Raw genomic sequence first — 22,472 nt, 5'->3', positions numbered from 1 at the left:
ACATGTTCATGTTGACCATTCACGTTGTCACTTAATGTTAGTGGGAGTAGACCATTCAATTAGTTGGCCCTACTCACCATCACATTTTTTAACTTTGTCCTTGATGATCTTTGATTAAATTAATTTTTTGATACATACAAGGCAATTTTAAGTCACCACTTCACACTATTCACGTAATTTTTCACATAGCCCTCCCACCCTCACAAGACCAGCTCCGCAGTAATTCTGGCGTCGCAGCACACCGGGGTGACATTCGGTCACACCCGGTGGGGCCCGATGATGAAGCAAGTCACCGACCAGGTCGGTGAGTGAGGGCTTTCCTAACAAACTAAATGGGCTTTGTTGGTTCCTTGTGCTCTGTGCTTTTTTCCACCTCAAACAGAACAGGAACACTCTTTTGTTGTTGATGTCTAATATAGTTTGGGGACTAAGAGTGTCCATGACTCTCCCTATCTCTCTTGTTGTTTATGAGTAGATACTATAATAGTAAAAAATACTCAATTAATATTTCTTGTACACAAAACAGTCTATACTGAACAACATGTGACAATTGTTATATCTATATTTAGCTAACATTTTCATTGTTCATGAGCACCCTCTCCTAGTACTGATGGTTATGTACCCTAGCAACTGGCAAACTTCCTATGTACACATTTATATATATCACAATTTACATATTTACAATCTACATTTACATATATTTACATTTTTATTTTCATTTCAGTCACCATTCCCCATCTTGATTCCTATTTAATAGAAGTATGAACGCCTGCAGATTGGCGTCAGATTTAGTACAAGGATGTGGTCGCTTTTTTAACAGAAATGGATGTTTATACGTCATACCTTATGTGTCTAGTGACAATGTGGACACCGTATCTGGAATTACGCAGTGAATAGGTCCTAGATGACGTTAAAATCTGTAATGAGGAGATGTGGGACTAATATCAGAAACCATGTATGTCTATCTGTATGCTTATATTAATTGAGGCCCCTAAAATGATCTGTAGTACCTGTTTGATATAATCTGACATCAATTATGTAGCTCAAGTTCACTAGGCGATGGATTCAAAGTGGAGTAGGTACTCCTGTGTTAATAGGTTCTGTCAGATGATGTAGATACTGTCAATAGATAAAATTACAAAAATCCCTATTAAATTAGGTTGCTTTATACCTTGTTAATTCCTATAATGAATTGATTATTCAATAATATGTACCTGTCTGCTTGGCAGTCGTGAACAGGGCTAAAAATGGGCGGTTATATGTAGGTCATCGGCGCTGCGGGGATTGCTGCAACCAAAGAAAAGAAGAAGCAATTTTGTTGCAGACCTTGACAGCTTGTCTAAGGGACCAATGTTCTAATTTATCTTAAATATATGACAATTTATACCTGTGAAAATCGGCAATCTGTGCTTGTCCCTTTTTTTTGGGGAGGCTTGGCAAGGTGTCTGTAGTATTTCTTGTTGTGGCAGCAGTGATAGCTGGGAAAGATGAATTCCTATTTGTATGAAAAATGGAAAAAAATAGAAAAAAGGAAAAAAACAGAGTGTAACTATGTAGAGCCGGCCTCCTCATAACATGTGGCTCGCGTCTACATTAGCTCGAGTGACGATAGCCAATAATGAAGATTAAGTCAAAATTCAAAAGTGAGTGTTTAAGTCAGCACCTATTGAGTGGCCGGTTACACATTAATGTGGTTCCCGACATAGGTGCCGAAGAGCGAAGTTACAGAGAGCCATTACAAGGGGTTCTGGCTGAAAATGTCCTTACTTGCTTAGAGTATCCGCGCTGAGAATTCCGTCTCGCCGATGCCGCCGTAGCTGTGCGTGTATGTTCACCTGATATTTAAACAAGGTTTGGCGCGCTAAAATTCCTAATTGATGGGCGGGTCTCGCGGTAGTTAGTGCAGCGAGACATGGTATAGGTAATGGTCATCCTTAATGCAGTGCGAGCGCCATCTTAGAGCGGTGTCATGGCTATAGTTTTGCTAAAAACAGATGCGCACCTCAGGCTTAATAAACTGTATGTATAATGCCTATTGGAACTGGGAATGACTGTTACGGCATTTAAGTAATAGTGGGCCAGTTTGTGTTTATATTACCTGCCGTCAAGTGCAAAAGTAATGTTACTGCAAAGGAGTTTCCTAATATATGCTGCGCGATCTAAATTTCCTTGAAAATATATAATAGCCCCTATATATTTATATATTGTTAATTCCTAGGATTTTGCCAAAACGGGGGCATGTAAAGCAAGTGGCTTGATGTATAGAGTAAAACAGCGTCAATACTGAGTCTAAGGGCGCCGCCATCTTAGATTGGTAATAAACTAGTGGTGCCTGGTTAATTGGCATGTGGTATACGAAGATATCACGATCATGTTAAGTGTAGGACTTAAGCTATAATCTGCAGGTATTTATGGGGGAAGGGGTGAGAATAGTACATAATTCAGATGTTTATAGGGATTGTCATGACTGAAATGAAAATATAATTCAAGCAATTTTACTAGCATTACCTATTAAACTTTTCTTTAAACACATTAAAAAATATATGTACAGTTTCACAGATCAGTCATATTGTGCTATTTATGAACAGACTTTACAGTGTGTGAATGTGCGCACCTTTATAATAATGCTTGTTCCCAAGGGATTTCAGCATTTAACCCCTTAGTTGCTGTTCCAAGCAAAAACATCCAGTATACTTCTCGCATCTTGCGAACTTTCTCCAAATCTAAACCAGTTTTCACTTGAACCCTTTCTAGAATGTACCATGACATATTATCTGGTGTATGGTTACGTTCTATGTAGTGACCGACCATGGGTGCTGTAAGTTTCCTTGTTCGTATTGCGGATCTGTGTTCTGTCAGTCTAACATTAAGGGCTCTCCCTGTTTGGCCCACATAGCCCATTTGGCAAGGACAGATTATAAGGTAAATTACATTAGTGGTCCTGCAGTTGTTAAGATCTCTGGGCTTTACCAATTGTTTATTGAATGTTATACTGGGACCCTGCATCACTGTTTCACAAGACTTGCAGTTACTGCAACTGTAAGTTCCTGTCACTGGTTGCATATTCAGGGATGGTTGTTGTATATTAGACTTGGGAGTTAACATTCTTGATCTAACAATGTGGTCTTTCAGGGACTTGTTTCTCTTATATGCAAAGATTGGTTTAGGCAAGTGATCTGTTTTGGAGAGGTTCACATTTAATATATGCCAATTAGCATGTTATTCTGTTATTTAAAACTGAGTGTTTGGTTATAAAAATCAGATTTGGAACAGATTTAGTTGTTTTGGGTGCAAGGAGACATTGTCGGTCGTAAAAGCGAGCCCGCTTGTACGAATCTCTTATAATTTTCCTTGGATACCCACGTGACAAAAATTTGGCTTTCATCATTGTGGCTTTTTCATCGTAATCTGAGATGCTTGTACAATTGCGTCTCAGACGCAAAAATTCACCAAAAGGTACGCTGTTTTTTTGCACGATGGGATGGTAACTGTCATAGTGCAAAAGGGTATTCCTTGCCGTCGGTTTGACATATAGGTCAACCGCAAGGACCCCTTCCTGATGTTTGATTACTACATCCAAATATTCCACTTGTGCCCTATCTGCATGTTTGGTAAATTTGATGTTCTTATCACATTCATTAATCCATGAGAAAAATTCCTCTAGAGTGTCTTCGTTCTCTATCCAAATGAAAAAGACATCATCAATGTATCTGGACCATGATGTCACAGACTCAAAGAAAGGCGCTATTTCATTAAATTGATATCTATCCTCAAACCGGGACATATATATATTAGCTATGGTCGGTGCGCAAGATGCGCCCATGCTGACTCCTTGCTGTTGTTTGTAGATGTTACCATTAAATTCAAAGATGTTTTCTGTGAGCACGATCTTAAGGCATTCTAGAATGAATATAGATGGACAAAGGATTTGGTACTTCCTTATGAACCAATGAGTGGCTTCTAGTGCACCTTGAATAGGGATGTTGCTATAAAGCGCCTCTATGTCCATGGTGACTAGTATTTGAGAAGTATCGCAGAATTTAACATTTTCAACCAGGTTTATGATTTGCCTAGTGTCTTGCACATATCCTGGGATTCGGGCAATGTGGGGGCATAGGATGGCATCGATGTACTTAGCTAAGGGTTCAGTTATTGAACCAATAGTAGTAACTATTGGCCTCAACGGTGGATCCTTTGTGTCTTTGTGCACCTTTGGTATACCATAAATGCTTGCCAATTTGGGGTTGTCTATATTTAGATATTGCCATTCCTTGTTACAGATTTCCCCTTCTCTTAATGCTTTGTCTGTTAATTTTTTTATTTTTGTTCGAGTTTGAGTGGTTGAATCTTTAGTTATGCGAGTGTAAAAGCCGGAGTCACTCAACATTTCTTCCATTTTCTTCACATATCTAGGTGTATCATACACCACAATACCTCCCCCCTTATCACATGTTTTTACTGTGATATTTTTATTTGATTTGATGGTCTCAAGTGCTTTATATTGGTTGGACGATAGGTTAAAAGGGGTTCTAGGTATAAAAGTTGTGAGATTGGTCAACTTATCATTTATGACTTGTTCAAAAACTGCCACCTGTGGTGGAATTTGGTCAAGTGTGGGGGTGAAGATTGATTTCGGTCTTAACCCAGAGCGATTTAACTCCTCAGTATCATTCTCTTGGCCTGAGAAAAAGAACTTAAGTCGTATCTTTCTGAAAAAGGTCTGTAGGTCCCTAAATAGGTCAAATTTATTTAAGCCTGTGTGAGGTGCAAAGGTAAGGCCTTTGGACAGGACTGAGATGGTATCATCCGATAGATTCTCATTAGATAAGTTAAAAATAGGTAACTGCTCTAATTCCTCCAGTAACGATTGATCCTGGTTTCTAGGTATTGTTCGTGCATCATAGGTTGATGTATTTGGAATTGATAATTCTGGGGTGGGGCACTCTGGAAGTGAGGCTGATATCGTGGTCTCCAGTTCCCTCTCCCTGTTTGACGTCGCCCTAAAAAAGGCCTCCTATTTTGATATCTAGTGTTGGGTCTTCCTCCTTGATAACCTCCATCATAATACACACCCTCATCGTCAGATCCAGATGATTGAGAGAAAGTTTTCACTTTGTTATTTCTATTTGATTTATTGCCCCAATTCTCAAAGGATTCCTCACTCTCCTTATAGTAGTTTTCAGAAAGATAGGGATATGTTGTATCTTTAGTAAAAAACTTAATATCCTTTTGAAGTTTATCAGTTTTTCTCTTTGAGATAATCTGAATAAGAGTTAAGATCTTTTTCTATATCGTCTAGGGTTTTCTTGATGTGTTCTACTATTCCTGCATTTTTAATCTTTTCCTCTAAGTCAGCTATTTCTTTCGCCAAGTCTTGTAATATATTTTTTGAGGTTTCCACGATTAGCATCATGTAATCCCTGGAGCACCGGTTAGATATAAGCGCCCAGTTTTGCTGGTCACAACATGAAATGGTTCAGCTTCGAAAGGAGTATCAGACTTTAATTTTCTATGTTCACGAACAAGCACTTGATCTCCTCTAGTGAACGTAATGTCCTTTGCATGTCGGCGCATGTCTGCATAGGCCTTCATTTTCCACTTACGATCCAAGTCTTTCATGCGGGTTTCTTCCTCAGTTTTTGATCATCTGTGGTCCATTGAGGTAACTTGGTCATCATGGCTCTACCGAATATCAGGGTTGCATGGATTTCACCTGTGGTTCGAGTGAGCGGTGGAATGGTAAGCTCCAAGAGTCGAATTTAAGACAGTTTTAAGGTTGAGTTTTCACTAGTACAGCACACATTCTCGATTATTGAAAGGTGGGCCATTGTAAGATTTTAAGATCGCAGGATCACCCCATGTCCCGAAGATGCTGTCTAATCACTCACTTACTCTTTCTTGAGTGTTGTATGAGATAACGTCTATCAATAGAAAATGGGAGTATCCATCAACAATCACCATCAGGCGATGTCCGGTGTCAAGAGGACCGAAGAAGTTAATGTCAATGCGTTCCATGCATGTGTTGACAACTCTGACATGTTTAAGGTGTGTTGAGTAGTTTTTGATGATAGGCAGTAGCATAGATGGCAGGCCTTTAATTCTCTTTCAATTCTCATGTCGGGATGTGGAAACCAGACCTGGTCTCCGACAGCTTGTTCGTTGGCAACAATTCCACAATGTCCTTCATGGGCTGCTTAAATTATCTGTTGTCGCGGACTCTTCGGAATTACAATTTCCAAACCTCTTAGAATAATGCCTTCCTGAGTGACGGACAGTTCATCTTTGACATTTTAAAACATCTGGTATTCACTGTCACTGATAAGATTTTGGTAGTGTTGGTACCAAGACTGATGTGTAATAATGTCCTTGAGTTTTAGCATGTCACTGTATTGACTCGTGGCAGTAACAATTTGTTCCAACGATGTGGCATCTGGGGTGCTTGATTTCATGATGACATTTATATAGACTTCAGCCATCTTAGGATGGGTGCCAGGGGACTGTAGAGGCACTTGTGAGTAGTAGTTGACAGGGTTCTGATCTTTCCCTGGGTGATGCATGATGTTGTATTCTTGCAGTTGCAGACCCCAACATTCAATGTGAGGAGGCATTTTTGCCTTGGATTACCAAAGATAAACAACAATGCTTGATGTTCTGTCACAAGCTTGAGGGGCTTCCCATGCAAGAATACTTGGAAATGTTCACCAATGCACACCACTTCTAAGCTTTCTTTCTCAGATTGTGAATAGCCTTTGACTTGCATATGGCACAATACCTCTTCGAACATTTGGATGTCTGCTGTGGAAGGATGACGCCAAACCCGACAGGGATAGCGTCAACAACAACCTCAGTATGAAGCTTTGGATCAAAGTATGCCATCTCAGTAACTTTCTCAATAGCTTGTTTTATTTTCTGGAAGTTATGCTTACATTCATGTGACCAGGGAAACAAACATTCTTTTTCGTCAAATCTGTTAATGGCGCACTGACAGTGGCAAAGTCTCATATATATAGAACAGTAGATGGCCATGCCAAAGAATAACCACAACTTGGAAACATCGTGTGGGGGACCGGCAGTTGACATCCCTTGCACTTTAACTCGATCAGGTGTCATGCCATCTTCAGAAAAGAAATGGCCAAAGAATTTTGACTTTGTCTTATTGAACCCACATTTCTCGGCACTCAAAGTTAAACCGGCATCAGCGAGCAAATGACACACTGGCGCAAGAGCTTTGTCATGCTCCTTCTGTGTACGTCTGACGTGTACGTTACCACTATAATTGAAAACATTCATGACAGGGTGTATGATACGTCAAATGACATCTTGAAATAGCTCTGTAGCTGTTGACACACCAAAACGTAGTCTTTTGTAACAGAACAGACCAACATGTGTAGACCAAATTTTAATGTATCTGCAATTCTATTTGAGTTCTAACTAATGATATCCTTTATTCAGATCAAGGCGAGAGAATACCTCTGCACCATTTCATTGTGTTATCACATGGGCAATGTGCGGACCTGGGTGTTCTTTTTCAAATGCCTTGTTTGCTTGATGCATCTCCACATAGATGCATACAGCTCATTCACTGTCCGTTTTGGGTTCTACCACTATGGGAAAAACCCATGGAGTTGAACCAGTGGACCACTCAATGATTTTGTGTTTGAGTAAGGATTCAAGTTCTTTATAAATAGCTTCCTCTAAGTGAAAGGCAATTCATCCGTAACTTTGAGCAATCAGATGAATGTCTGCACTAATGTCTAATTGGACTTTCATAGCCTTGAGTTTTTCCAACCCATGAAACCACAAAGGTAATTAACTTAGTGTTTCATACTGAACATTCATGTTATAGGTCTAATATCAGTCCCATAGCAGCAGCTGTGCCTTGAATTAAATGAATGTACGTTTTTGTTCATGTGCTTCATCATAGCTACAAATGAACCATGACATTTTAGGAGCGTTTATGCAGCCCACGTATACACTTTAGTTTTCGATGATGTGAGTCGGACAATGGAGACAGTTCATTATATTTCTCCTCAGACATAATATTGACGCACTACTATCGATAATGAAAAGTATTGAACAACCGTTGACTTTTATTGTGATTTTTGAACAACGTTTGAATGGCAATCCAACATGCACATGTTTTTCTGAGGTAAACATCGACATTGCACAACGATCTTTTTCACTTTTACTTGACAATGATACTGAAGAACTGTTTGACGAAGATTTAGATGTCTATCAATCAATCAAGTTGTACTTGTAGAGCGCAGCTTGTCACCTGTGAGGGTATCCAGTTGCTTGCTGCAGGTATCAATTGAACAGCAGAGACCGTTGCCATAGTCCAGTTGGCTGGTGATGAGGGCCTGTATCACCATCTTTCTGGTGCTGAAGGGATGCCACTGGAAAATGTTGCAGACCGTGTGGAAGCAGGCTGAGGAGACGGCGTTGACCTGATGTTTCATGGAGAGTAAGTTGTTAAGGAAGATGCAGAGGTTGCAGTTGTGGTCTTTCACTGCGGGGGCGGGTCTGCGTTCCAAAGGCCACCAGGAGATATTCCAGAAGGTGGAGTGTCTGCCGAAGATCAGAACTTCAGTTGTGTACATGTTGAGCTTCAGGCAGTTGTCTTTCATTCACACTGAGACGTTCTTCATTCAGCTGTGGAATTTGGTCTTGGTCAAGGTAGGGGTCCGCTGAGAGTGAGAGGGCGAGCTGTGTGTCAGTGGTGTAGGAGTTGGTGTGCGATCTGATGTTTGCAAGTGGTGTCATGTAGACGTTGAAGTGGGTTGGGCTGAGGGATGAGCCTTAGGTGATACTGCCGATGGTGTGCTTGGCTTGCGAGGTGAAGGGAGGGAGGCTGACTATGTGGGTGTGCCCCTTCAGAAAGGATGCCATCCATCTGGATACACGTCTGTGATTCCAATCTGGCATAGTCGATCAATGAGTGTGTGGTGGGAAATAGTGTCGAAAGCTGAAGATAGGTCAAGCAGGATCAGGGTAGCTGATTCTCCTCTGTCGAGTATGGTGCGGATGTCGTCTTTTGCGGTGATCAGAAATGTGTAGGGTGCTGTGGTTGGCTCTAAAGCCTGATTGAGAAGGGTCCAGTAGGTTCTTTCTCTCCAAATGTTCAGTGAGTTGGAGGTTAATGACCTTCTCCAGGACTTTGGTGGTGAATGGGAGCATTGAGACGGAGCTCGCTGGGGTCTACACTGGGTTTCTTGAGAAGGCTGACCTCTGTGTGTTTCCAGGCATTGCAAAAGATGGCTGTGGTTATCGAGGCCTTGAGGATGGTGGTGAGCTAAGGTTGAAGAGCCGGGGGAGGGAAGGGCAGTGGGCGGTGGGTGCTCCTGAGTGGATGGAGTTCATAAGAGTTGTTGTGTTCAGTGTGCTGAGTTGTTCCCATGTGGTGAGCGGGTGGTCGGCGGTGGTGGTCGATAGGATGCCAAGGAGTTTGGAAAGTTGGGGATCGAAGGTTATATAGATGGTTGCTATCTTGTTTTGGAAGTGTTTGGCGAGGGCCGATGATGTAGATCGACTTCGTTTGGAGTCAGTTTACCTCAGCTGATGTGGTCACTTGGTCTTATTCGAGTGCGCCAAACATCGCTTCTGGAACATTCGGCCGGCTATTTTGTTTTCAGACCATGACACACTTAGTTTTTCCTTCGCCTTGCAAAAACATTCCTTATCCTTTGCAGATTTGCCCCGTGTCAGGACATTTACCTTTGTGTGGAAATGAAAATCCACACTTGAAGCACAACTTGTTTTTCTGTGGAGACATCACTCTGTGTCCCTCGGCCTTTTGGCTTTGGCTTTGACTTTTCAAATCCATGACTGACTCACTCTGGGCACCTCCAACCTCCATGTCAGCAGCTTGTCGATCATCACACTCTTCAGCTCTAGCAGCCAAGAGAACTCACTTCAAACTAAGAGTTTCTCTCAGCATTCATTGTCTGAATGAATCTGACAAGCATCTGTCAATCACTCTGAGTATAGCTTCCTCATCATTAAATTCATTGAACTTACTGTGTTTGAGCGTATCCAGTCTCTCAGCGAATTTGTGGATGATCTCACTAGCTATCTCCAATTCTTGACTGAAGATGTACCTTTCATAATCTACATTTGGCATTGGATTGAACTTGAGATTCAAGCCTGCTTTGATTTGAATATAGGTAATTTTGTTAGCTCTCTGCATTTTCTTTATGACTTCTTTTATGCCTTCACTGGCAAGATTCTTAAGGTACTTGATAATCTTCCTATAATCTGATTCTTCTATCGCATCAATGAAATCTTCAAATATCTCTATCCAGGTAGTCCATCGGTTGCCAATATTCCGTTTTTTGCGGTATCGAATGACAAGGGTGGTTCAAGAAGGCGGCAGCATTGTAACCATTTACGAGATTGGCAGGCACTGAAGGTGGAGTCCTTTCCAACACTGTCTGCTAGGACTCACTTAATCCATACCGTCTCCATCCATGGGAGCCCTTTGCTTTCAAGAGGCCTTTGGAGTTGTCCTAAGCCACCACCCAACAGCTTTGGTGGTGTGCCGCTTTGGGAATGGACAGCTCTGCAAGTACAACTCCTCTGGGGTTACTCCCCCCAGTGATGTGGTACGACGACTCTCTTTGCTCAGTAAAGGTAAGAAGATGACCGTTTCTTGTATCCACATTACTTTGATTTTAGGCGTCTCTTTGTGCTCTGTCTGACACCTGGTTGATCTCTGCCTCGCAGCGCTTCTGTTCACATTGTTAGCATTCCATAGGAGGTTTGCAGCCTTCCCAGCAGGTTTTCAGGCAACAATATGTAGACTTCTCAATGAAGCTTTTGTTATTATCAAATGCTTCACACTGGATGCCGTGTTCCTTTGACTCCACATACGCCAAACGTCGGTTCCGCACTTTGACAGAGTTACATGTGGCACACACAAGCAGTTTTCTGGACCATAGCACACTCTCTGGGAGAGCACTGTCTGTTTTTCGTGTTTAGGTTTCACCAGTTGTAGTGTCCTCCCCAGCCTGGCTACTCGCCAATGACTATGCCACACACTGAGCTTAGTATAACACGTCTTTATTCTTCTGTGTGTAACCGCAAACTCAGCATTCTAAACCTGCATTCACTTCACTACACTGTAATGCTTACTTCACAGTTCTACAGAGTCCATCAGGAATGATAAGGGTTCCATCATTACAAACTGACATGACATTAAAACGTTCACAGTGTAAGGGCAAATGTAAACACAGTTTGATCTCCCTATTTAACTGTTGAACAATTCTTATTAAATAATTTTAGTTATTTATTGTTTTTACAGACTAACATAATTTAAAATATATTAAATCTACTAAATTGGTGCTCATTCACATGGGTAATACTCTGATTGGTAGGCGTTTTACTCCTGAGTTTAGGGTGTTTGGGAATGACTTGCCTTATCTTAAGTTTGTTAGCTGTTGTCTGGTAGCATTGCTACCAAGATGCTGTTACCAAATTTAAGGCTATGCTAAAAGTTCACTTTAATAGTCTCTATGAAACTTTACTCATTACAGAAAACACTTCATATATTTTTTTAATAATGTAGATGTTAACACTGTGTGTAAAGTTTTAACAGCCCATGTAAAACTGGCTGATCTTGTTTTTCTCCAGCTGGACCACCATACACCCTTTATTTTGGTGTCAAGTTCTATACAGAAGACCCTTGCAAGCTTAAAGAAGAAATCACTAGGTAATGTATTAAAAAAAACAATCAGTATAGTAATGCATGTTTATCCTAATGGCCCCGCTGCACTGTCTTTTAGCAATAGCATTACATCTAATGGGCAGATTTTAAAACAGCAAGCAGCCCGCCAGGCTGCTGTTGTGATGAAGGCCCTGACCTCTTCACCTGCCCAGTTCAGAGATTCTTGCCATGTTGGCGGATTGTTTTGCTGTTTGTCGTTTTGAAGAAGCACTTTCACCAAAATGGAATGCTGTGCAGGCCATCATATTGTTGCAATTATTTGATTTTCAAAATATATTCTAGAGTGGGTTTGTTGCTGAAAATCAAAATATCATTAATCCTTGTTTCACTAGGTGTTTTCTCTGTGTGTTTCTAATTGTTAGGTCTCGCCTGAGACAGCATATGAGCGGTTGCTTCTGAGATCTATTGTTGCTTAATATAAATCTTAAATGGCCTTAGAACCCACCCATTAATTTCCATTAGTTGACTTCCTTGTCACTCTTATTTCTTTTGTTTTCATTGGTCAGTGGCAGCTGGTTTGCAGGTTTCATTTTACTGGTCTCGATCTAAACAGCTTTGGGAGGATTTTGGTTTCACCTCTTTAGATTCAACACACACGCACATAGATAGCAGCCTCTTGTCAAGGAGCTGACATTTTATTTAGACAAGGTCAATTAGTATGAATGTACGGAGGAGCAAGTGATTGGGACCCATTTCATATGTGCATGGTAGAGTGTCGCAAATCCACTTTTGTTATATTCACACTGCTGAGTGTGAAATTGATAGTCTTTCTTGGAGGCAGTGCCTTTCCAAAGTCTTGCATCCAATGATGTTATTCTTGATGCTGAACTTCATGTCAATGGTGGCTGCAAGGTTGGCATCTGACTTCTGTGTGGACACCTTGTTCAATAATGGCAGCATGGATTCTGACATCCTTTGGAGTATAAGTGTTGTATATCTATGCAGGCAGTTTTTCTTTCCATCTCTCCATTGATTTGTGATGCTTCACCACCCCCTGAGCTTTGTTGTCTGGGATGTAACATGCAAACGTATGAGTTCACTGGAGTGGGGCTTCCTTCCTGGTGCGGCTCTGGTCTTTCCTAGACTGTTGTAAACTAACCAATCTGTGACAGCATCCATGTAAACATCAATGTTACTATGTGAATAGTGCTGAAATACTATGGAAACACTATCATAAACATGTTCATTGCATGGAGAGAATGTGAAGTTATGGCCAGAGCTGCTGACTTTGAAACTGGAGAAATGACGTAATCTCCCAGTGCCTAAAAGTGAATGTGACCTTCTATAATGTAACAGGTGCCATGTGAAGCATTCCTGTACCTTTTGTTAAAAAAATAAATGTATGTTAGCATTTTCTGAAAAAATTTCAAAAGCATAACAATTATCACATGTGCAATTAATATTCAGTATTTGAGCATACTGTCCCATCTAGCCACAGCAGTTGTTGAGCGACCATTTCTCCACATAATGTTCGACCCTAACTTTATCTCTACCAGTCCCCTCAAATGTCACCATTGCATAGTTCAGGGAGACCTGTTATTTGGGGGGATCCATTGTTTTGGTAATCATCTTCCCCAAGTCACTAAATCCTCTACCACTTTGTCATTTCTGCAGGTGAGTTTTCTCATCCGCAAGTGCCCACTCCAATACATCTCTCTTCCAGGCTCTTACCTCTGGGGCTCAGGGTGAAGTCCAGTGTATGGCAATCCGGCGCCTTGCCAGGACTACCCCGAGTGCCACCATCTCTGTTGATGTATTTGTTTCCCTGCATTGTGGCAGCTCCCCCTCAAGCACAGTGTGATGGTTCTTGTCAGAACCAACCCTGCTGTGAGCAATAATTTTATTTATTTATTTTATTTGCAAAGTTTTATATAGCGCTGGCTAGACCCGGAGGTATCAGAGCGCTTTACATGAGGATCAACAAGTTACATGATACATAGTTATATCAGTTGAATCAGCGAGTTACAGGTTACATAGTTACAACCGTTTGACTCAAAGAATCACAGAGGGAGGGGGAGTGAAGGAGACACGAACGGGGAGAAGAGCTAAACAATGTCAGATGACCGGCTGGGTAGGTGACGGCCAAGGGGCCAGACTCTAATGGCTGACAGGACCATGTCATGTGTAAAAGGTCTGCTGAAAGCAGTCTGCATCTACCACAGACAGTTGGGTTTGCTGGGTATATCTTAGCGAGCTTTCTGGTGGTCATTTATGTTCTGTGCAAGAAATGTAACTGGATAAGCTTAAATCTAGCGTTAGGGAACACCTGCCAGACCTGCTCTACAGAGTTCTGCTCTGATCATCTCGTTCAGGCAATTCACACTCCAATGGTCTCTGATGTGAGTTGTCTCGCCTCCCATGTCTGTAGGCAAGGGCACATGCAAATGCGTCATCAGCTTCCTGCAACCGTACACGTCTACTAGTTGTTACATAACTGCATGTTCCACTAGCTCATCTGCAAACGTAGTCCAGACCTCTCTGGGTGTATGGGCCAGGCGGATGTACTGCAAAAATTGCCCTGGCCCTACCCAAAAAAAAACCAATACCTTTGCTTCGAGTTTGTTTTATATAAAACTGTAAATAGGAAAAGGAAAGCTGAGTGTCGGGCTTAATTTGCAAATCTGCCTCTTCTTTTGGTGGTTTGATCTAAAGGGGGCGGGGTTGACGAGCATGCGAAAGGACTCTGGGACAGACAGAATGCAGTTTTTCTCTCCCTACTTTTGAGAGGCGTTAGGAGGGGGAGGGGGTAAGTAACATTTGCCCTAAAGAGCAAGCTCCATTTATACCTAAAACAAGTATTGGAAAAGTCAATAGGTCTCGCCAATGTGAGATAAATTGGATTTTCCAATGGTGTGTTAGACATGTTGCACAATAGTGTGGCTGCTGTGCAACATTTGTGAATGGCTGAAACTAATGGGGGAAAAGGCGCTTTGACGTGGCTAGCTTTGACCACATCATAGCTCTTTTATTTTTTACTTTTAGCCATACTGCACAGCAGCCGCATTGCAACACGGCTAAAAACATTGACAAAGCCGATAGACCTGGCATAGGCGAGACCTATTGGCCTTGCCATTGCTTGCTTGCTTTTATGTTTGTGACTCCCAGGCTTTTACATCCGGTGGTCAGCAAGAAAAAAACGTATGTTGGTTAGTTTGTTGGACTTGCAGTGAGCATTTTTACGTATAATGACAGGTGACCCTTTGAGGCATGGGGCTTTGGTCAAATGTTTCTGCCACTGGATCCTTCTGAGATTCCACCATTGGAAATCTGTCCGCTCCTATGACTCGGATTGAGCTGGGGAAGTGGGTTGATTTGCAAAGTACAACTTCCTCGGATTTACGGCGCAGGGCCTGTTCCTTTTCCTTGTACTTTCCAAGGAGAGGAAGAAAACAGCTCCCTGTTGGCCTCAAGTGATGTTTACATTGTGTGGTTCATTGTACACAGCATATTTCATCGCCTGCCTACTTAGTTCAAATTTCGAGGTAGCCCAAGGCTGCTAAATGACCCATATCTGATTAAGGAAGGGCTTGGAGGTCAGCGGTTGAACCAGTTGCAGCACGCAAAGCGTAGGAGGAAGAAATGTTCCATTTTCAGCGTGCATGATGGAGCAGCACTGTTATGCAGACCAGTGGAATCAGTAATGGTATCTCAGGCACAGAGACACTCTCCCTTTCATAACCTCAGTGTTAAGAAAGTATTCACATTGGGATGTTTTGTTTACAAGGCTTCCATATGTTATGTCAGAGGTGTCCTTGATGGAGAAATCCCTGTGTCTGTTAAACATCACCCGCAATTTAAACAAGCATTTATAATGCAACGGTCTCGCCTTTGCAAAAGTTAGAGCTATTGGCATTGTAAATGACAACATTTTTATTTATGTGCTGCTTTTGAAAACAGATAAATAAATAGCATTGTCATTTACAATGCCAATAGCTTAATCGCTCGCAAATGCCACACACAAACACACAGACCCACACCCACACACACAGAGCCCCACACACAGACACAAAGCCCCACACAGAGCCATACACACACAGCCCCACACACGCAGAGCCCCCCACACACGCAGAGCCCCCCACACACGCAGAGCCCCCCCACACACACAGAGCCCCCCACACACACAGAGACACACACACAACCACACACACACAAACAGAGCCACACGCACAGAGCCACACACACACAGAAAAGGGTAATCCATCCCATATATTAGATGTCTCGTGAATTTATGAGAAAGCCTAAGTTACTAATACTGGGACACAAAGGAAACTACCACCCCTAGCTGCCAAGTAGACCTGTGAAGAGGTGACACTGAGAGCTAGTCCTGGCTCAGGAGGTAACAAAACAGCATTCTGAAACTTGCAGTTTAGCTTTTGGTCTGCAGGTATGGCTACTGGATTATATTTTGGGCTGGTGATGATTTCCCACATGCACTCGGAACACTGTTGCAATACGGGTTTATGCTGTGTAGTTTTGGGGGCTATCCTCAAGCCCCTGGTGGGCTCTTTGTCTTCAGTGTGGCTTGTTAGCAGGATGGATGACCAGCTGGTCTTAGGTCCACACTCACCTAGGTGGGACATGGTGGTGACGCTGTTTTCAGGGTCGGTATTGAACACCACCACCCCCATAGCGCCCTTGCTGGCTGCGTTCTCAATCTTCTCCCAGAAGGTGCAGTAGCCCCGCTGGACTAGCGCTATCCAGGCGCCCTCTGGGGGTGCCGTGAAGTTGGCGCCGAGCAAGCAGGCAGTGTAGCCCTCGTCCTCGGGCACCGCCACCACCCCCTGCACCCGCGTACTCGGTGAGTGCTGGCCGAACATCCCCAGCTCCACCGCGTCGGAGCGGGTGTGGTTGTTTTTGGTGTAGGTGCAGTTCAAGTAGGCCGTCCAGATGGAGGTGTCCACCCGGGAGCCCGGCAGGGTCCAGGCCGCCAGTACCAGCAGGAGAATCGTCCACATCCCCGTCGGGTGCATCCTACCCAGCGGCCTCTCGCTGCCCCGGGAACCAGCTCAACCCAAGAGGGCGGGCAGGGTCACACTCCCGAGTATAGCCCGAAAAGGCGCTTTATCCTTCGGCTGGAGCTCTTCACACTCGCGCTCCCTCCCCTGCGGCATGGGACTTTGCATCTAGACTGAAAAACAGATCCTTCCTACAGTGCACCCCCTCTTTAGAAGATACGCAATGGTACACATACGTATTTTATTTTTACAGCTCAACACGTAAATTACTGTGAATGTTGTGATTTTTCATTATAAAAGAAGGGTTGCTATGTGTTTGTCTCCCGTTTTTTTCGTCTTCTTTTCTGTAAAAGTTAAAGGTTTGTAAACGAAGCACCAGAAAAACAAAACCCACCAACTACAGGGACAAACCAAAGATTAAAAGAAATATTACTGAGCTACTTCTAAAATAAGAGATGCCACATAAAACAAGTGCTCGCCATTTGTCTCTAAGCCCCGTCCTTTTCAGATTGGGGGGCGTGTTTTTGACTTTCTTTCTAGCATGTAAACAACAGTCCAAAACACGCCCCACCAGTCTGAAAAGGCGGGGCTTACAGACAAACGGTTCTTCTTACTATCTATGCCCCGTCCTTTTCAGACTGGGGGGCATGTTTTTGACTGTTGTTTACAGCCTAGAAAGAATGTCAAAAACACGCCCAATCCGAAAACGACGGGGCTTAGATCCAAAGAAGAACGTCACTGGGACCTCTTCTCCAATGGCTGAAACCGTTTAGGAGGCCAGCCAATGGACTACTCAAAGTCATTAAATCTCGCGAGCTCAAGTGCGCATCCGACGCCACGCGAGACCTAAAAACATAAAATGGAAAACAAGAGGCTCATCCCATCAGTAAGCTCAAACAGAGGTGAAGTTACATCGCAAGCCAAAAGAAAACCTACCTTCCTTTTGACATTGGCGTATTTATGAACTTACAGCAACACTGAATAATCACTTTACATATTGCGTCAGATCCCTGGAAGTTACACCTCAAAGACTCCTCCTCTGTGCCGCAATCACACCTGGGCTGCGAAACTCCAATGGTCTAATTAAAGGTGTTGTTCTATGATCAAGTTCAACCAGAAGAACCTATAATAACAACTTGCAACCAAACTACCTTTGCATGGGAGAACACAAGATGCTCAAAGTTTAGCTCCACCCACTTCCTGTTCTGCATGGAATCAAAAGACCGCTGCAGTAATGTTTCTTGACTTAGGTAAATCATTGCGATTTAACTAAAAAGTTGATTAACACCTGCCTTTGTCCATATCTCAACTCACGAAAAATAAATCCTAGCTAATCACACAATACCATAACTAGACATTATTATTTAATTTCTCTTTATCCCTCGGAGCAGGACACGCATAGGTAATAACAAATGCCTTTGACGGTGGGTCCTGTTCTGGATCACTGCTTCCCCAGCAGCAGGGCTTTCCTGGGCTTCAGAATTAGAGTGTGCCTGAACAGGGCAGACCATTAGAACATATTATCAATATTTCCTCAAAAGCAGACCTTTTCAGTTGAGGCACAGCACACCCCAATTAAACAGATGGTCACCTAGGTTACAGCTACTGCATTACAAGAACAGCAAGGCTTTTTGGTAGCATTGGTGGTAATCCTACGACAGGGGTGTGCTATGCAAACACAACTTCACTACCTCGACACTGCGTCAAAAGTTAACCCGTAGTTTCCTCCGAGGCCGACTAGTACAAGTTGTACAATAAAATGCACCTAATTGCCAAATAGATTCTGCAGGAGGCCATTGAATAACCAAGTTTCTTTTTTTTTCTTTTTTCTTCGGAGTTTAATATAGCGCGAACTAGAACTGAACCGAATCAGTTATCAGAGCACTTTACATAGCACCAGTTACGTTACATGAGGACACACTTTAATTTTTTTTTTTTTTAATTATTTTTTTTTTTTTTAGGCACGGGGAGATTAAGTGATTTGCCCAGAATCACAGGGGGTTTTTGGCGTCGTTACCAAGACTCGAACCCAGATCCCCAGGTATGAGGTCGAGCGCCTTAGAAGTCATTCACATTATTGGACTGTTCAGCGAGTCGACCGTGTATCATCACCTTACAAAATACCTTCACTCACAACCTACTCATAGTGCTAAATCCTATTTTAAGGTATGGATTACCGACACCTATAACGTGTATCGGTGCACATTGTGTTCAGTTAATACATTTAGCCCGGAGACTATCATCTTGTTCCAAAGAGCTAGCATTTAGCAGTCAAACACCAACACAATAGCGCCTCTTGGGACCTCGCAGATCTTTCCACACCTTTGTTTTAATACCACAACGCACACGAGATGACACACTGAAATCAATGATGCAAAGGCAGACAGTAGAAACGCAGGAAAACAAGTCACCACATTTAAACTGATCGAAGGTTCTCCAAGAACACAATGTTATAGTCAAAACGTAAAATCAGCTGATCTGGGCCTATTTTGCAGAGCGTCTTTCATATAAAGCTACAAACGGCGCCGAATTCTTCTAACCTGCGAGAATTGCGGGGCTGCGGTGATTTACAGCGTGCAGGTTTTCAAAGACCACACTGAAACACGTTCCATTCGTAAATGGGTCAGCAATGGGGGTGTGGGTAGCCTCGGAATCTCGCATGCTGTAACGCTCACATTCCGGGCTTCCATCGGGTAGTCACCCTGTAAAATGATCGTTGAATGAGCGAATCTCCTCCCCCGCCTCACCCCCATTGCTCGAAGCATGAAATCAATGAATGACTTCTGCTCGCTGGCTGTTCATTCAGAAGACCACAAGAGCAAACGCAATGCCGACCTGTTATTAAAAACGGAATAAAAAGACGAAATGTAAGAGTAAGAGCACCTACCACTGCCTCGCAATCTGAACGTTCTCATACAGCCAACACAGGAGCTTCTACTCCCACACAGCTGTACTGAGCATGCCCGCAGGTTCTCCGCCAGCTCAGCCCCAAGCATCCTGGGATTGGTAGTTGGCCTGCGTGAGTTGTGTGCATGTAACCTGCTCTAGAAGACTACAGCTCCCAGGCTGGCAAATCATTTTCGAAACGATGCTTGCATTAGTCACCGGTAAACAAAATACAAGGAAGAGCATCCCCGATCCAAGGAGAGCTGTGGTAGCAGAAGAATATTATAAAATTGGTTGATATGATGCCCCCGCTTTCCTACCGTCTTCTGTACACACTCTCTAATTCATTCAAATCTAATTTTAAAGCCAACAAGCACTCACCCGAGGTGGCGGTCGGGGGAAATGAGTAAACGCATACCTCCGAATGACGGAGAGAAAAGGGGCGGGACTTAAAAAAAGACCCAGAAACGCCCCCGAATCGCGTCGGGACGGGGAAAAGAGTAACAGACACCCATCTCTTCCAATGGCTAGCCTCCATTTATGGAGCTAGCCAATGGAAGACGGAGGCGGGACAAAGCCCCATACTGTAGATCAACAGATTTCGCCTGCGCGAACGCTGCTGTGCAGCGGACGCCAGGCGAAACCTAAAAAGCAATGTGTCCCCGAGGTAAGGTACCTCCCAATACATCAAAAACTGAGTTAATTAAGTAAAGGGTCCACTCGATATTTAGGTTCTAAATCAGCAGAATACACCTAAAAGTTTTACTACAATAATTGAAAAGAATTGCGATACAGAGTCAGCATAAACTCATTGCCATGAAGGCCCTTAGCAGAATGGGTGTACAGAATAAAGTGCAAATAATAGAAACATTTCTAAGTGCCAAATAAGCAGCAAAATCAATAGATAAACAGACAGCATCTCTATTAGCATTCAGGAAAGCTCTGGCTCACCCACAAAATAGAGGGCTTATATACACAATTCTTGCATATTAAACGACTAAGGGCCAGATGTAGGTGGCCCAATACCGGCCGGTAACGACCGGTATTGGGCATTTGGGATGTAGGTGGCTACATTTCAGATCTGGTAATTTACCGAATCGGTAATTTAAGGAATCGGTAAATTATCGATTCCTTAAAATACCGAATCTGTAAATTACCGAATCTGAATTGTAGGGAGCACTCAAATGAGTACTTTTCCCCTTTTAGGATTCGTTATTTACCACCAACTATAAGTTGGTGGTAAATAACGAATACCTTTGGAAATGCAAATCTGTGCATTTTCAACTGTGCCATGTGGCAGACATACATGCCCTTAGGGCATGTATGTGTGCCACATGTGCACACAAGCACGATTCAGGGGTGCAACAGGGTGTCAAAGTGACACCCTGGCACCCTTGAATGTGTCCCCCATTTTACCGAATCGGTATTTACCGATTCGGTAATTGCCAATCATTCCTATGGGCCTCTAGGCCCATAGGAATGAATGGCAATTACCGAATCGGTAAATACAGATTCTGTAAATACCGAATCTTACCGATTCAGTAATTGTTACCGAAAAATTATCTACATCCCATTTACCTATTCTTAAATACCAAATCGGTAAAATTCGGTATTTAAGAATAGGTAAATTGAGTTTATCTACATCTGGCCCTAAAACTTCAAATTCATCATGGTACGTATGGTCAAAAATTTTACATTTTCAGCAAACCAGAATGCAGTTTTATTAAACGTCATATTGCTGTAGCACCTAAGCACTATCCCACTACATGAATATTGATTCTTCCCACGCTATACCAATGTCATCTGGAGATGATAGGGCAAACTAGATACACGAGCAGCAGCAAACTATATTATGAATTAATTGGACACAGTGAGTGGAAGGTCCTTGAAGAAGACTACAGCATTGTGGCCATGTTGGAAAGATTGAGAACAGCAAGAACAACATCAGTGGACATAAACTGACTCTGCTTGAAATAACAAACAGTGAAATGTGCAGGGGAGACATCCATTGGGATAAGCATGGCTTCCAGTCCCACAATTGAAGCCTAGTTAACAAGAGTCAAGAAAACACACTTCTGCATGCAATAGTAAACTTGTTTTAAAGACAATAGACCAATATAAGTGTTTGCATGTGTAATCAAGATTAACACTACATTCTGACCATTAGTAATGATGCACAAATATATAAATGCACAGAAATCTTTAACAACTTCCCCACTCTTATTATTCTATAATCAACCCAAAATTAATATGATTAGTCTAGAAATTATAACCCAGTCTGTACCACCTTCTGCTTCTTTCAAGTTGATTCATCCTTCAATTTTAGGTGATTATAAGCGTTATCTCAGGTATCCTCCATCTCAGATTCTTCTCTTTTCCTTTTAGACTTTTCTTTTACCTCCTTAAACCCACATTTTAGAAACAGCAACTTGGAAATTTTGAACAGGAGAAACTGGACACTTGCGCAAATTAACACAATAATTACATGGGTTAGAAACAAGATAAACTTACCACCACCCAAACTATCAAACCATTCACCAACCTTTCTAAACCCCTTTCTTATCTTATTAATAACTCACTGTTTCCCACAAGCCATGCTCCTCAAAAGCTTGGACTTCACAAGAAGTGTTAGTTATCTTTAACACATATGCATTATTAACGCTACTCTTTTAAAAAAAAAAAAATGTAAGTCCTCATTTGCCTTGCCCTCAATTTAGGAGAAATCAACCACACTGTGTGTCCTTGACTTATAGGTAGAGCAAAATAATTTATGCTCGTCTCCTGTGCCAGAACACGAGTATAGTATAATGGTGGCAGAGAGGACCCAGGGGGAAGAGGGGCTTGCGCTGACTCCATCTAGGTATATTTCAACCTGTAGGACCAATATCGTAACGAGGCTAGACCCGGTC

The 22,472-nt window shown here is 42.6% G+C and overlaps 1 protein-coding gene across 4 annotated transcripts in view; it reads left to right on the top strand.

The window, feature by feature from the left end:
- The window catches only part of EPB41L4A (erythrocyte membrane protein band 4.1 like 4A), a 782,364-nt gene that overhangs the window by 276,847 nt on the left and 483,045 nt on the right, over positions 1-22,472 (top strand). For all 4 annotated transcript variants that reach the window (XM_078675499.1, XM_078675502.1, XM_078675501.1 and 1 more), the window contains exon 4: positions 11,629-11,707. In XM_078675499.1, coding sequence (XP_078531625.1) covers positions 11,629-11,707 — 79 coding nt within the window. The remainder of the gene's footprint in view (positions 1-11,628; positions 11,708-22,472) is intronic.

Source organism: Lissotriton helveticus, chromosome 2_1 (assembly GCF_964261635.1).
Source record: "Lissotriton helveticus chromosome 2_1, aLisHel1.1, whole genome shotgun sequence".
NCBI classification, from domain to species: domain Eukaryota; kingdom Metazoa; phylum Chordata; class Amphibia; order Caudata; family Salamandridae; genus Lissotriton; species Lissotriton helveticus.
This window is presented reverse-complemented; position numbering and strand designations above follow the sequence as displayed.